Raw genomic sequence first — 16456 nt, 5'->3', positions numbered from 1 at the left:
ACATCACCAGGGCACCACGGCAGCCCCGAGGTCTTGGCCTCCCCCTCCCGGCCCCCTGCCCCTGGGGCCGCCCCTACTCACGGGTTCTCTCTGGGCCCCGGTTCAGGCCACCCTGGGCATCGCCGTGACCTCTGTCCACGGGGGAGCTGCACCTGGGCCCCGATTCAGAGCTGCAGACAAGGCCCACTCTCAGCCCACGCGCAGGAGACCCGGCCCCCAGGCAGCCGCGGCCGCCCCTGCCCCCGCCCCGCCTCACCAGCAGAAAGGCTGGAAGTCGGCGAACCTGGCCCAGCCTCTCTCCTCTGCAGCCGAGGCACTGGGCGCGCTGGCCGCCCACACACTGGAACCCACGTCCATCGCCACTGCCGGGGTCAGGCCCGAGGCCGTGGAATTCACCAGCTCATCAGACATCGTCCACGGGGCGCCTGCTGGGGGAGATGCGGTGTCCAGGCCCCTTGACCAGCACGTGACCGGCGGTGGAGGCCCCACAGCAGTGGTGCGGGTGTGCCTTCCCCCACGGTACTGGGGGACACCCGCCTCTAGCCGTGACAGCGTGGCCAAGAGTGACTGTGACGGGGCGCGAGACCAAGGGCATAGGAGCGTGTTTGAAAGTGTGTGCCGGGGGGGTCAGTGGGCATCAGGCCCACAGCAGCCCAGCCACGCACATACACAGGCCCACAGGCCAGGACACCAAATCCTCTGTCCCCCATGTTCCCACCCAAGCCCCTTGCCCGGCCCGCACCCCGTGGCCCCATCATCTACCTTCTGAGCCACCCTCAACACGAGGACCTTCCTTCTGGACGGTAGCCTGAGGGGCGCCCGCCCGAGCCCCGTCCCCGTCTGCTTCCGAGCTCTCCTCCCCACCTTGGCCTCGGCGCTCCAGGCCGTCCTTCTGGCAGCTCTCTGAAGTGTGAGGGCCCCCGAACCTGGGGGGAGACCCACGGTCAGAGCAGCCCTTCCCGCCCGCCCAGGGCGCCACAGCACGGCTGAAACAGGGCTGGTGCCGTGTGGCGCCCAGGTCCACCTGGCCCACCAGGCCCACCTGGCTCTGGTCACGCGGGCCACACAGTGTGTCTCCCCGTCCTCCCAGAGGTCGTCGTCCTCGTCAAAGGGCTGGATGTGGTCACTGCAGCAGGCCTCAAACAGAGCGGCACCGGGCTGCAGGAGAGCACATGTGGGCCACGTGGCCCCCCACGCCCGGCCACCCCCAAGGGCACCCACGGGACTCACGCTGTCCTCGTCAGCGTCGACACTGAAGTTGATCTCCGCGATCCTGTCAAATGGGGCGCTGCGAGGACAACAGGGACGCCGTCAAGTCCCACCAAGGGAGGCAAAGGCAGGGGCGGGGGGCCAGGGCTGCAGGCCAAGCCCAGTGGGTGCACGGGCTCCCCTCCCACCTCTGGATGGGCGGCCAGGGGTGACTCCCACCCAGCTGCTCTGCCTCCCCAGAGGGTGTCTCCAGGCCGTGGGGTCACATGTGGCTTCCAGCTGAGGAAGTGGTGTGATGGCCCCGAAGGCCAGCAGGGCTGAGCCACAGGCCAGGGACCTGGTCACACGGAGCAGAGCCCAGCTCCCTCCCAAAGGCACGAGGGTGGGGCAGGTGGGCACGTCCCACTGGGCTCACTTGACGCTGTCGTCCTGCTCAGCAAACTCCTCGTCGCTGAAGCCAAACTGGTCCACGAAGGTGGCCGTCATCTGCTGGACCTGGTACTCGGAGAAAGCCTGGGCGACAGGACCGTGGCCGCTCTCAGGAAACCCCCTGGTACTTCAGTGGCTTCTCCCAGGCCCTGCCCTCTCGGCTGGGCACCCACAGGCAGCCACGTCCAAACAGCCTGTGACTCTGACTTCCCATTCGCCCACCACGTCCCCAAGGGTCTCATCAATGTCAAGTGGCCCTGGGGGCACCCCCTAAGTAGAGGAGGGTGAGGCTGCACCCCCTGCAGAAGCGGGGGGATGAGCACCTCCCCCGGTCCCGCCCGAGGCTCTGGTGACGCGTGCAGGCCCCTCTTGAGGCCTAAGCGCTGCCCAGAATGTGGGGATGAGGGGGCCCGGCCTCACGCACCTGCTGAAGGGACAGCTCATTAGGGAAAACGCCCTCCATGTCCTCGTCCTCACTCGAGGGGTGGAGATGGTGGGTGCTAACCTGCAACGGCCAGGGTGGGCAGGCATGAGACGGCGTCCGGGGCCGTGCCGACCCACCCTCCCTGTGCAGGGCGCACCAGGCCTCAGGCACCAGGAGTCCCACGAGCCCAGGTCGGGCAGGGACCAGGGGGAGGACAGCGCTCTGCCCAGAGGGCCACGAGGGCCCCCCACCCTTGGCTGGCCTGGGGCCTGCTCACCAGGTCCACCGCGTTCCTACGGTTGGCCTCCATCAGCGTCTCCTCCACAAAGCTCTCCCAGCGCCCACGGCAATCCGAGGGGAGCCCTGCGGGGAAGGCTGCCTGGTGAGCCCTTGGGATGGAGCCAGCAGCTGCATCCTGGTCCTGCGAGGGCTCACAGGCCGACCGGGGAGCCCCGGGGACACAGGAACCACGGGGCACAGTCACGTCCCTCTTGGCCTCACAGGCCCAACCCAGCAGGCCTGGGTGTGTCTGTTTTTCTGGGGAGGTTGGAGCCCAGAGACATTCACAGTCCAGAAAGAGAGAGCTTCACGCTCGCCCCCAACCCCACACCGGGCTGTCCTGGGTGCACACGCTCGACACAGGTGCCCATGGGCTGGGGGCCGGACCCCAGCCCAGATACCACCGACCGAGAGCACCCCGCTTGTGTCAGAGGGCCCCGCCCCCCTGAGCCTCCTGGCTCACAGCTGCCCCGGGACCACAAGGGGCCACGGCCAAGGTCACCATGGGGGCAACTAGGCAAGGGCACGGGCGGGGGGCCGTGGAGGCCATGCCCACTGCACAACCAACTGGACATCTGCGGGGCAGCTTCCCCAGCCCAGGACAGGGACAAACCCAGCACCTCCCCTGCCTGCCCCGGGCTCAGGGCACCACGGCCCCCAGAAGGGATGGGGATCACCCCACCCCGACAACACACACAGCGCTCAGGGGCCCCTCAGACGGTGCTCACTCCCGTTTGCTGTTCACTGAGCACACGCGTCCCCCTCCCCGCTGGCCAGCCCTGTCCTCAGGCGCCCCCCACAGTGCGGGGGACAAACTGTCTTGGCTGTGAAACCAGCACAAGCCCCCAAGTGCCCTCAGGGTCCCAGCCTCTGTGGGTCGTCACTGTCCATCACCCTCAGGCCACCCCAAGCGCATGCCCCTCCTGTCACCCTAGCACGTGCTGCTCGGGCTGGCCTGGCGTCCTCCTCCCCAAGAGGCCACACAGGCCCTTCTAAGCTGCCCGCCTTCTCCCATCTGAACCAAGACCCCTTGGGCTCTCCCCAGCTCAGGCCAGAAGCCCAGTGCCTGGGAGCTGCAGACTGGGCGCCCAGAATGTGCGAGGGCTGGGAAGAGGCATGGGCGGCGGACCCTCGGTCGGGGCCCCGGATCACGACGAGGGGGCCCGTGGGGTATGAGGGAGAGAAGGCCTGGCCAGGGTGGCCTCTGCTCAGGCCCTGAGGCCGCTCTTAGGCCACAGAGGCCCCCTCGCCAGGCTCTCCAGATGAGCCGCGAGCTCAGAGAAGAGCCGGACGGCGGAGCAGGAGTGCAGGCGTTCGGGCCGGCGCGGGAGGCCCAGGGCGCAGAAGAAGCTGCCGCCCAGGCCCAGGCCCAGCTGACAGGACAGCCCCCGTGGCAAGGTGGGCCAAGTGTCTGGCACCAGTGCTGGTCCCGTCCACCGAGGGACCCAAGGGCAGGGGCGGGGCACCTCGGGCAGCAACACCTGGGCCTGGAGGCGCTCACCTCGGAGGACCTCGCTGACCTGGGTCTGCACGGGGCCCCCCTCCAGGCTCTGCACCACTGCGTTGGCGATCCGGGTGAGATGGCCCATGTTCCCGCGCCTCATGCCACCCGCTGCCCTGAAAGAGAGGGTGGCGTCAGGGCTGCCGCCAGCCCTCCTCCACGGTGCTGCCACCCAGCCCGTCCTCGGCTCTGCGGCCTCCTCCCCGCGGGCCCCACTGCCCTGCGAAGCTGTCTCGTGGCCTCGCCCGCAGGCTGTTTACTTTCAGAGCACCTGCTCCGCACCCGCGTCGCTCCGCTCCCCGCCTAGAAGTGAGGTGGGCATTCGCCGCTCTCACTCTGCGCAGACCACAGGCCTGCAGACCCGCGCCCGGTTGGGGCTGCGAGTGTTGACCAAGCGCATCCCGAGCCCCCAGAGAAGACCGAGGATGGACCCAGGACCCAGGAGTGGGCAGAGCAGCAGGGGCAGCGGCCTGGCTCCCGTCCACCTGCACATCCCGCAAGGCCGCAAACACATGGCTCTCCCCCCCTTCTCATCTCTCCCACACGGGACCCAACAGAGCAGCAAGTCTTCAGATCCCCGACACAGTAGGAAGAGCATCAGATGTGAGACTCTGGCGCGTCCGTTACAGAAACACAGCCCTTGGGTCCCAGAGTGGACAGCGCTTGCTTTCAACGGTATTCTTTCTCTTCAGAGCCTGACGACAACCAGAGAGGAAGCGAAGGTGGTCCTCAATCGGTGGGCCCACCCGGCAGAGGAAGGGGGTCAGGAGAGACTGGGTGGAACTGGCCCAGACATGAAGCTGGGCTGAGGGTGGAGGCCTGTGAGCAGCTGTCCAGGTCGCAGGAGAACTGTGCTGAGGCCGCGGCCTGCAAGGATCCAGGCTCACATGCCCGTCCACGGCTTACTATGGCCCAGGGACCCCTCGGTGACAGCAGTGAGCCCTCCCCTCACAGAGGCACACACATGTGCACCAACACGCAAAACATACAGGAGCAGACTCAGCACAGGCCTCCCTGGGCACTATGCACACTGGGTCCAGCGGAAGGCGGAGCGGCCCCATCTTGCTTGTTGCTACTTGGGAGCGGACGCAGATTTGTGGGTTCAGTAACAGCAGGACAGAAGGGATGAACTAGGTGTGGTCGCAGAGCTCTCCCCACCTGCCCAGAGCAGCCCCCGGCAGGGCAGAGTAGGAGCACAGGGGGGCCAGGGCTGCCCACCAGACCCTGCAGTCACACCAGGGACCTGGGCAGTCAAGACTTTCAAGCAGGAGGTGACACCACCTGCTGGTTTCAGAAAGATCCCAGCTTATCACGCAACAAGAGGGCAGGTGGGGCAAGAAGGAAGCAGAAAGTGGCCCGGATGCTCTTTCAAGGGTTTGAAGCTTCAGTAAGAGAAGTGGCTGGAGGCTGGGATGGGGACGTGGGAGGATTCGGGACACAGTGCAGGCACAGGACTGGGGTCTCTGCTAATGGACGGGCAAGGGAGGAAGAGGGTGAGGGGCCCATGGAGCCAGGGGCCGGGGTGTGCAGACCGCGAGGAGCAGGACCAGGACCACAGCCCAGGCCGCGTCACCCTGCCCGGCGCCCCGGCCCAGCCAGCAGCACTGCAGCTGCTCCCACAGCGGTGGGACCCTTCCTTGAAGACAAACCCTCCACGGCAGCCCTGGAGCACCACGCCGAGCCCCAGTGGTCCTTACTGTGTGTGGTCATTGGCTTCCCAGGCCTCCAGGATCCTCTGGACCAGGCAACACTTCTGGAACAGCTGGCAGACAGGTGGCACGGGTCAGGGCCAGCAGGGCTGCACACTCGCCTCCACCCACCCCTGGACTGAGTGGGCTTAGCAGCCAGCAAGCACACATCAGCCCCAAGTTCGCTGTGGGCAGTGACAGCATTACAGCCCAGCCCTGTGGTCCCCGTCCGACACCCAGGCAGGCGCTGCTCAGGGTCGTCCACGTGGCGACGGGGGTCAAATCAGGACATTCTCGTTCCCCTCAGTCTCCTGGCCAGTCGTGTACTCCCCCTCGGGCCACTCTCCTGCCTTCTCTGTCCAGGAGGAAGGCCGGCGGCCCCAGGGCTCACTTGCTTCCAGGCCCTCACACAGGCAGCTTCCCGTAACTGGAATGTTTGTTCTGGGCCCCAAATCGCACGCCCACCCCGCATGTGGCCTATCTGGGTGAGGGTCCCTCGCTGGCCTGCATGGCCGCTGCACACACCCACCCCCTGTGGCTCTCATCGCTGAAACCGCCCGCTTCTGGCTAGTTACCCCCTTGGCTGTCTCCTGCTCAGGCCTGCAGGTGCGGCCCTTCACGACCCTCTCCCAGGCCTCTGACCAGAGACCTAGGGGCCCCGTTGCCAAGCCCCTCCTGTCTGAGCTGTGCAGCCACCTGGGGGTGGGGGGCAGAGCAGACCCCCAGGGCCCCGCATGCATAGGTGGGCTCTTTGGCTTGGGGACCGTCTGTGCCACGTGCTCCACCCACGTGCTGCTTCCTTCTTCCTTCCTTAGCGAACACCCACTAAGGCCGACTCCCTGCAGGCCCCGCGCGGCCGCTCAGGATGCTCTTGCTTGCGGCCCCGGGAAGGGCAGCCCCGGGGGGCTCCGCACAGTGTGCTCGGATGAGCAGGAAAGCATCAGGGAAGAGGCGGGCCGCACAGAGCATCCACACTTTCCAGAGGCTCAAAATCCCAGAAAGTCTTCTTGTGAGAACTGGACATGTTATGTTCACTCCTCCCCTGGCACCTTCCCGGCACGGCCTTCACACCGTGACGGGGCTGCTCGCCCTCACGGCCTGGAGGAGCTGACCCGGGGGCAGCCACGGGGCTTCTTCTACACCCCTCCGGGGCCCTCCCCTCCACTGGCTCTAGGCCCTGGCAAACACGGGCCCCTTCTTTGGGATTTGCCATCTCACGGGTGAAAGGAGAGCAGCACACCCGCGTCACGGGAGGATTAGAGGAGAAAGCGCACGAGGGCCCAAAGCAGCGTTAGTGTCCACATGGTCTGGGTGGGGTTCAGCACACGCAGGACATGCAGTGACACACAGGACACGCAGTGACACACAGGACATGCAACACACGCAGTGACACATAGGACACGCAGGACACAGCTACACGCGTGACACTGCCGGGACCTACGTGGGTCACCATCGTGCTCTCAGGGCGGCTGGCGGCAGGCTGGGGGGTCTCAGGGTCCCCGCTGGAGGGTGGAGGCTCCACCCCGCCCTCAGGTCCACTGGCCACGGCCCTGTCCTCCCGGGCAGAGTGGGACAGGATGGCGGCTATGCACAGCTCCACTTGGAAGTGCAGGAAGTTATTCCAGGCGTACTTAACAAACAGGTCCTGGGGAGACAGAGGGTGAGGGAAGCCCCGTGTCCTGCAGGCCGAAAGTGAGGGGCCCTGCTGCCCTGCACACCTCCCCATGCTGTATCCTGACATCTGGGCGGCCACGGGCCTTCCATCTCCATCCAGCTCCGTAATCTCTGCTTGTGTGGCCGCTTCCTGTGGTTTCTTTATCCTCTGTCCTAGGTTACAAGCTTCACCCGCAGACCCTCAACCTCCCTCCTTCTCCAGTGCATCTTGACAAGGCTGTACGTCTCCCTGTAAAATCCACCGCAGCTACACTCTACACATTTTGCCATGTAGTATTTTTATCGTCTTTCCTTTATGATTTTATCTTTGACCCACAAGTTACTGGAAGTGTATTCAATTCTCCGACCCCTGGGGATCCTATCCAGGAGGGCCATGAAATCAGGAGGTGCACACGTGGACACTCCCCAAGGGAGCCCCAAGGGGCCCAAACAGAAGCTCCCAGGCGGACGCCCCTGAGGAGGCTGAATGGGCAGCTGCATCTCCTCTCCCACGGCCTTTTCCAGACCTGCCCCTGAGGCGAGCAGGGCGGCACCAGCAGGGAGGCGAGACAGGCACACCTGCCACGTCCACATGGCCACCTCACACCCAGCAGGGGCCACAGCTGCCTGCACCCCACACCGTCTGCTGCCTACACGGAAGGAAGCGGGGTGCGCAGGATGGGGAGACAGGGCTGGGGAAAGGGGTGTAGACTCCAGCCCAGGATATAAGTCTGGACCCTTCTTTCCCACCAGGGAGTGGGGAGCTGGATAAGGAAGGAGGCCCGTCTGCCTGACACAGCTCTCCTCCCCACAGAAACACAGTCTCCAGTCTCGGCTTCACCTTCTCTGCCTGTGTGACTTTGGGTGACACTGGAGGTGGCTTCATCCACGCTGCCTCGTCTTCAACAGTCAGACCCACCTCCCAATAAAGAAAAGCCCATACCAGATGGCTTCACTGGAATTCTACCAAACATTTAAAGAAGAATTAACAACACCAATCCTTCTCAAAGTCTCCCCAAAAAACTAAAGGGAGCACTTTCTACCAAATTCAGTCTGTGAGGCCAGCACTGCCCTGACACCAAAAACATCACAAGAAAAGAAAATTACAGACCAACATCCCTTAAGAACACTGATGCAAAAATTCTCCACAAAATACTAACAAACTGAATTCAGCAGCATATTAAAAGAAAATTATACACTATGACCAAGTGGGATTTCTTCCCAGAACGCAAGGATGGTTCAACATATGAAAATCCTTCAATGTAATATACCACATTAAAAGAATGAAGGAAAAAAACCACAGTCATCTCAACTGATACTGAAAAATCATTTGACAAAATTCAACACATTTTCTTGATAAAAACACTTAATAAACTAGGAATAAAGGAAACTTCCTCAACATGGTGAAGGGCATCTATGAGGAGAGCACAGCAAACATCATATTCAGTGGTGAGAGACTGAAAGCTTTTCCTCTAAGACCAAAAACAAAGAAAGGATGCCCCTTTTGCCACTTGTATTCAGCACTGCACTCGAAGTTCTAGCAAGGGCAATTAGGCAATAAAAAGAACTAAAAGGCATCAAAACAACAAGAGAAGCCACCGCAGAGATTGGTTCAAGATGGCAGAGCAGAAGGACGTGCGCTCACTCCCTCTTGCGAGAACACCAGAATCACAACTGCTGAACAATCATCGACAGGAAGACAATGAAGCTCACCAAAAAAAGATACCCCACATCCAAAGACAAAGGAGAAGCCACAATGAGATGGTAGGAGGGGCGCAATCACAGTAAAATCACATCCCATAACTGCTGGGTGAGTGACTCACAGACTGGAGAACACTTATGCCACAGAAGTCCACCCACTGGTGTGAAGGTTCTGAGCCCCACATCAGGCTTCCCAACGTGGGGGTCCGGCAACAGGAGGAGGAATTCCTAGAGAATCAGACTTTCAAGGCTAGTGGGATTTGACTGCAGGACTTCGACAGGACTGGGGGAAACAGAGACTTCACTCTTGGAGGGCACACACAAAGTAGTGTGCCCATTGGGACCCAGGGGAAGGAGCAGTGACCCAAGGGGAGACTGAATCAGACCTACCTGCTAGTGTTGGAGGGTCTCCTGCAGAGGTAGGGGTGGTTGTGGCTCACTGCGGGGGACAAGGACACTGGCAGCAGAAGTTCTGGGAAGTACACCTTGGCATGAGACCTCCCAGAGTCCATTAGCCCCACCAAAGAGCCCGGGTAGGCTCCAGTGCTGGGTCACCTCAAGCCAAACAACCAACAGGGAGGGAACCCAGCCCCACCCATCAGCAGACAAGTGGATTAAAGTTTTAATGAGCTCTGCCCACCAGAGCAACAGCCAGCTCTACCCACCACCAGTCCCTCCAGCAGGAAGCTTGCACAATCCTCTTAGATAGCCTCATCCTCCAGTGGGCAGACAGCAGAAGCAAGAAGGACTACAATTCTGCAGCCTGTGAACAAAAACCACATTCACAGAAAGACAAAATGAAAAGGCAGATGACTTTGTACCAGAGGAAGGAACAAGATAAAACCCCAGAAAAACAACTAAATGAAGTAGAGATAGGCAACCTTCCAGAAAAAGAATTCAGAATAATGACAGTGAAGATGATCCAGGACCTCAGAAAAAGAATGGAGGCAAAGATCAAGAAGATGCAAGAAATGTTTAACAAAGACCCAGAAGAACTAAAGAACAAACAAACAGATGAACAACACAATAACTGAAATGAAAACTACACTAGAAGGAATCAATAGCAGAATAACTGAGGCAGAAAAATGGATAAGTGAGCTGGAAGACAGAATGGTGGAATTCACTGCCATGGAACAGAATAAAGAAAACAGAATAAAAAGAAATGAAGACAGCCTAAGAGACCTCTGGGACAACATTAAACACAACAACATTCGCATTACAGGGGTCCCAGAAGGAGAAGAGAGAGAGAAAGGACCCAAGAAAATATCTGAAAGGATTTCAGTCAAAAACTTCCCTAACATGGGAAAGGAAATAGCCACCCAAGTCCAGGAAGCGCAGAGAGTCCCATACAGGATAAACACAAGGAGAAACACTCCGAGACACATAGTAATCAAATTGGCAAAAATTAAAGACAAAGAAAAATTGTTGAAAGCAACAAGGGAAAAACAACAAATAACATACAAGGGAACTCCCATAAGGTTAACAGCTGATTTCTCAGCTGTTAACAGCTGATTTTTTTTTAGAAGCTCTAAAAGCCAGAAGGGAGTGGCACGATATATTTAAAGTGATGAAAGGGAAGAACCTACAATCAAGATTACCTGGCAAGGATCTCATTCAGATTCGATGGAGAAATCAAAAGCTTTACAGAAAAGCAAAAGCTAAGAGAATTCAGCACCACCAACCAGTTCTACAACAAATGATAAAGGAACTGCTGTAAGTGGGAAACACAAGACAAGAAAAGGACCTACAAAAACAAACCCAGAACAATTAAGAAAATGGTAATAGGAACATACATATCGATAAGTACCTTAAACGTGAATGGATTAAATGCTCCAACCAAAAGACACAGGCTTGCTGAATGCATACAAAAACAAGACCCATATATATGCTGTCTACAAGAGACCCACTTCAGACCCAGAGACACATACAGACTGAAAGTGAGGGGACGGAAAAAGATATTCCATGCAAATGGAAATCAAAAGAAAGCTGGAGTAGTAATACTCATATCAGATAAAACAGACTTTAAAATAAAGAATGGTACAAGAGACAAGGAAGGACACCACATAATGATCAAGGGATCAATCCAAGGAGAGAATATAACAATTATAAATATATATGCACCCAACACAGGAGCACCTCAATATGTAAGGAAACTGCTAACAGCTGTAAAAGAGGAAATCGACGGTAACACGGTAACAGTGGGGGACTTTAACACCTCACTTACACCAATGGACAGATCATCCAGACAGAAAATTAACAGGGAAACACAAGCTTTAAATGACACAACAGACCAGATAGATTTAATTGATATTTATAGGACATTCCACCCAAAAACAGCAGATCACACTTTCTTCTCAAGTGCACACGGAACATTCTCCAGGATAGATCACATCTTGGGTCAGAAATCAAGCCTCGGTAAATTTAAGAAAACTGAAATCATATCAAGCATCTTTTCCGACCACAACACTATAAAGATTAGACATGAATTACAGGGAAAAAAACGTAAAAAACACAAACACACTGAGGCTAAACAACACGTTACTAAATAACCAAGAGATCACTGAAGAAATCAGAAAGGAAATAAAAAAATACCTAGAGACAAATTACAATGAAAACATCACGATCCAAACCCTATGGGATGCAGCAAAAACAGTTCTAAGAGGGAAGTTTATAGCAATACAAGCCTACCTCAAGAAACAAGAAAAATCTCAAATAAACAATCTAACCTTACACCTAAAAGAACTAGAGAAAGAAGAACAAACAAAATCCAAAGTTGGTAGAAGGAAAGCAATCATAAAGATCAGAGCACAAATAAAAGAAATAGAAACAAGGAAAACAATAGTAAAGATCAATAAAACTAAAAGCTGGTTCTTTGAGAAGATAAACAGAATTGATAAACCTTTAGCCAGACTGATCAAGAAAAAGAGATAGAGGACTCAAATCAATAAAATTAGAGGGCCTCCCTGGTGGCGCAGTGGTTGAGAGTTCGCCTGCCGATGCAGGGGATACGGGTTCGTGCCCCGGTCTGGGAGGATCCCATATGCCGCGGAGCGGCTGGGCCCGTGAGCCATGGCCGCTGGGCCTGCGCATCCGGAGCCTGTGCTCCGCAACGGGAGAGGCCACAACAGTGAGAGGCCCGCATACCGCAAAAAGAAAAAAAAAAAAAAATAAATAAATAAATAAATAAAATAAAATTAGAAATGAAAAAGGAGAAGTTACAACGGACACCACAGAAATACAAAGCATCCTCAGAGACTACTACAAGCAACTCTATGCCAGTAAAATGGACAACCTGGAAGAAACTGACAAATTCTTAGAAAGGTATAACCTTCCAAGACTGAACCAGGAAGAAATAGAAAATATGAACAGAATTACTTTCAGTTTCAAGTAGTGAAATTGAAACTGTGATTTAAAATCTTCCAACAAACAAAAGTCCAGGACCAGATGGCTTCACAGGTAAATTCTATCAAACATTCAGAGAGGAGCTAACACCCATCCTTCTCAAACTGTTCCAAAAAAACTGCAAAGGAAGGAACACTCCCAAACTCATTCTATGAGGCCACCATCACCCTGATACCAAAACCAGACAAAGATACTACAAAAAAAGAAAATTACAGACCAATATCACTGATGAATATAGATGCAAAACTCCTCAACAAAATACTAGCAAACAGAATCCAACCACACATTAAAAGGATCATACACCATGATCAAGTGGGATTTATCCCAGGGATGCAAGGATTCTTCAATATACGCACTCAATCAATGTGATACACCATATTAACAAATTGAAGAATGAAAAGCATATGATCATCTCAACAGATGCAGAAAAAGCTGTGACAAAATTCAACACCCATTTATGATAAAAACTCTCCAGAAAGTGGGCAGAGAGGGAACCTACCTCAACATAATAAAGGCCACACACGACAAACCCCCACAGCAAAAGTCATTCTCAATGGTGAAAAACTGAAAGCATTTCCTCTAAGATCAGGAACAAGACAAGGATGTCCACTCTCACCACTATTACTCAACATAGTTTTGGAAGTCCTAGCCATGGCAATCAGAGAAGAAAAAGAAAAGGAATGCAAATTAGAAAGAAGAAGTAAAACTGTCACTGTTTGCAGATGACATGATGCTATACATACAGAATCCTAAAGATGCCACCAGAAAACTACTAGAGCTAATCAATGAATTGGGTAAAGTTGCAAGATACAAAATTAATGCACAGAAATCTCTTGCATCCCTATACACTAACAACAAAAGATCAGAAAGAGAAATTAAGGGAACAATCCCATTCACCACTGCAACAAAAAGAATAAAATACCTAGGAATAAACCTATGTGAGGAGGTAAAAGACCTGAACTCAGAAAACTATAAGACAATGGTGAAAGAAATCAAAGATGACACTAACTGATGGAGAGATATACCATGTTCTTGGATTGGAAGAATCAATACTGTGAAAATGACCATACTACCCAAAGCAATCTACAGATTCAATGCAATCCCTATCAAATTACCAATGGCATTTTTTATGGAACTAAAACAAAAAGTCTTAAAATTTGTATGGAGACACAAAAGACCCCGAATAGCCAAAGCAGTCTTGAGGGAAAAAAATGGAGCAGAGGAATCAGACTCCCTGACTTCAGACTATGCTACAAAGCTACAGTAATCAAGACAGTGTGGTACTGGCACAAAAACAGAAATACAGATCAATGGAACAGGATAGAAAGCCCAGAGATAAACCCACACACCTATGGTCAACTAACCTATGACAAAGGAGGAAAGGATATACAATGGAGAAAAGACAGTCTCTTCAATAAGTGGTGCTGGCAAAACTGGAAACTACATGTAAAAGACTGAAATTAGTACACTCCCTAACACCATACACAAAAATAAACTCAAAATGGATTAGAGACCTAAATGTAAGACCGGACACTATAAAACTCTAAGAGGGAAACATAGGAAGAACACTTTAACATAAATTACAGCAAGATCTTTCTTGATCCACCTCCTAGAGTAATGGAAATAAAAACAAAAATAAACAAATGGGACCTAACGAAACTTAAAAGCTTTTGCAAAGCAAAGGAAACTACAAACAAGACGAAAAAACAACCCTCAGAATGGGAGAAAATATTTGCAAACGAATCAACGGACCAAAGGTTAATCTCCAAAATATATAAACAGCTTATGCAGCTCAATATTAAAATAACAAAGAACCCAATCCAAAAATGGGCAGAAGACCTAAATAGACATTTCTTCAAAGAGGACATACAGATGGCCAAGAAGCACATGAAAAGCTGCTCAACATCACTAATTATTAGAGAAATGCAAATCAAAACTACAATGAGGTATCACCTCACACCAGTTGGAACAGGCATCATCAGAAAATCTACAAACAACCAATGCTGGAGAGGGTGTGGAGAAAAGGGAACCCTCTTCCACTGTTGGTGGGAATGTGAATTGATACAGCCACTATGGAGAACAGTATGGAGGTTCCTTAAAAAACTAAAAACAGGATTACCATATGACCCAGCAATCCCACTACTGGGCATATACCCTGAGAAAACCATAATTCAAAAAGACACATGCACCCCAATGTTCACTGCAGCACTATTTACAATTGCCAGGTCACGGAAGCAACCTAAATGCCTGTTGACAGACGAATGGATAAAGAAGATGTGGTACATATATTCAATGGAATATTACTCAGCCATAAAAAGGAACGAAGCTGGGTCCTTTGCAGAGACATGGATGAATCTAGAGACTGTCATAGAGAGTGAAGTAAGTCAGAAACAGAAAAATAAATATTGTATATTAATGCATATATGTGGAACCTAGAAAAATGGTACAGAGGAACCAGTTTGCAGGGCAGAAATAGAGACACAGATGTAGAGAACAAGCGTATGGACACCAAGTGGGGAAAGCGGCGGGGCGTGGGTGTGGGGGTGGGATGAATTGGGAGGTTGGGATTGACATGTATACACTGATGTGTATAAAATGGATAACTAATAAGAATCTGCTTATAAAAATAAAATTAAAAATGAAAAAATATTAAAACTAAATAAAAATAAAAGGCATCTAAATTGAAAAGGAAGAAATAAAATTATCTCTGTTCACAGATGATACAATCTTATATACAGAAAATTGTACAAATTCCACATAAACTGTTAGAGCTAATAAACAAATTCAGCGAGGTTCCAGTACACACGATCAACACACAAAACTCTGTTGCATTTTTTCCCACTAACGATAAACAATCCAAAGAACTAAATCTTCACACATGTGGTCAATTTATTTTCAACAAGGGTGCCAAGACCATTCAGTGGGAAAAGGATGGTGTTTTCAACAAAAGGTGCTGAAAGAAATACCAAGTGTTGGCGAGGATGGGGAGAAGAGAGGACCTTGTGCACTGGTGGTGGGAATGTGCACTGGTGGTGGGAATGTAAACTGGTGCAACCACTGTGGAACACAGTGTGGACGTTCCTCAAAAAATTAAAAATAGAACAATCATATGATCCAACAATTCCATTCCTGAGTATTTACCCAGAGAATACAAAAACACTAATTTGAAAAGATATATGCCCCTCCATGTTCACTGCAGAATTATTTACAATAACCAAGATAAGGAAATGACCTAAATGTCCATAAACAGATGAATGGATAAAGGAGATGTGGTACATATATACAATGGAATATCACTCAGCCATAAAAAAGAATGATATAATGCCATTTGCAGCAACATGGATGGACCTAGAGGGTATTATGCTAAATGAAGTAGGTCAGATGGAGAAAGACAAATACCGTATAATTTCATCAATGAAAAACAAACAAAAGAAACAAACCAAACAAAAACAAACATGTAGATACAGAGTAGTGGTTACCAGTGGTAAGGGGTGGGGTAGGGAGGAGGACGAAATGGGTAAAGGGGATCAGCTGTATGGTGACAGATGGAAACTAAATCTTTGGTGGTGAGCATGCAATAGGGTATAAAGAAGTAGAAATATAACCTACACATGAAACTTACATTCAAAAAACGAAACAAAACAAATGGTGCTGTGATATCCACATGCAAAAGAATGAAGTTGGACACTTATCTTACACTGCATACATATACAAACTCAAAATGGACCAAAGACCTGAAAGAGCTAAAACTATAAAGTACTTAGAAGAAAACACAGGGGGAAGGCTGCGTGACAGTGGATTTGGCAATGATTTCTTAGGTATAGGTATGACACCAAATGCACAAGCAACAAAAGAAAAAAACAGATAAACTTGCGACTTCCCTGGTGGCGCAGTGGTTAAGAATCCGCCTGCCAACGCAGGGGACAAGGGTTTGAGCCCTGGTCCGGGAAGATCCCACATGCCGCAGAGCAACTAAGTCCGTGAGCCACAACTACTGAGCCTGCGCTCTAGAGCCCACGAGCCACAACTACTGAAGCCTGCATGCCTAGAGCCTGTGCTCCACAACAAGAGAAGCCACCACAATGAGAAGCCCATGTACCACAACGAAGAGCAGCCCCCCACTCACTGCTACTAGAGAAAGCCCACGCGCAACAAAGACCCAAGGCAGCC

At 52.7% G+C, this 16456-nt stretch overlaps 1 protein-coding gene across 8 annotated transcripts in view; it reads right to left on the bottom strand.

Annotated features, from left to right (window-relative positions):
* Positions 1–16456, bottom strand: part of PPP6R2 (protein phosphatase 6 regulatory subunit 2) — an 85210-nt gene that overhangs the window by 2828 nt on the left and 65926 nt on the right. For 4 of the 8 annotated variants that reach the window (XM_082636988.1, XM_082636983.1, XM_082636987.1 and 1 more), the window contains 11 exons: positions 6972–7175; positions 5540–5604; positions 3843–3958; positions 2340–2425; positions 2063–2143; positions 1625–1722; positions 1231–1288; positions 1043–1158; positions 763–926; positions 257–428; positions 82–170 (listed from right to left, as the gene is read on the bottom strand). In XM_082636988.1, the coding sequence (XP_082493114.1) occupies positions 82–170; positions 257–428; positions 763–926; positions 1043–1158; positions 1231–1288; positions 1625–1722; positions 2063–2143; positions 2340–2425; positions 3843–3958; positions 5540–5604; positions 6972–7175 (1249 nt within the window). The remainder of the gene's footprint in view (positions 1–81; positions 171–256; positions 429–762; positions 927–1042; positions 1159–1230; positions 1289–1624; positions 1723–2062; positions 2144–2339; positions 2426–3842; positions 3959–5539; positions 5605–6971; positions 7176–16456) is intronic. The other 4 variants (XM_082636986.1, XM_082636985.1, XM_082636989.1 and 1 more) reach the window with 4 other exon arrangements.

The sequence above is a fragment of the Mesoplodon mirus genome (assembly GCF_964341445.2).
Source record: "Mesoplodon mirus genome assembly, chromosome: 11".
In the NCBI taxonomy this organism is placed as follows: Eukaryota; Metazoa; Chordata; class Mammalia; order Artiodactyla; family Ziphiidae; genus Mesoplodon; species Mesoplodon mirus.
The sequence above is the reverse complement of the archived record's forward strand: the minus strand, read 5'-3'. Positions and strand labels throughout refer to the sequence as shown.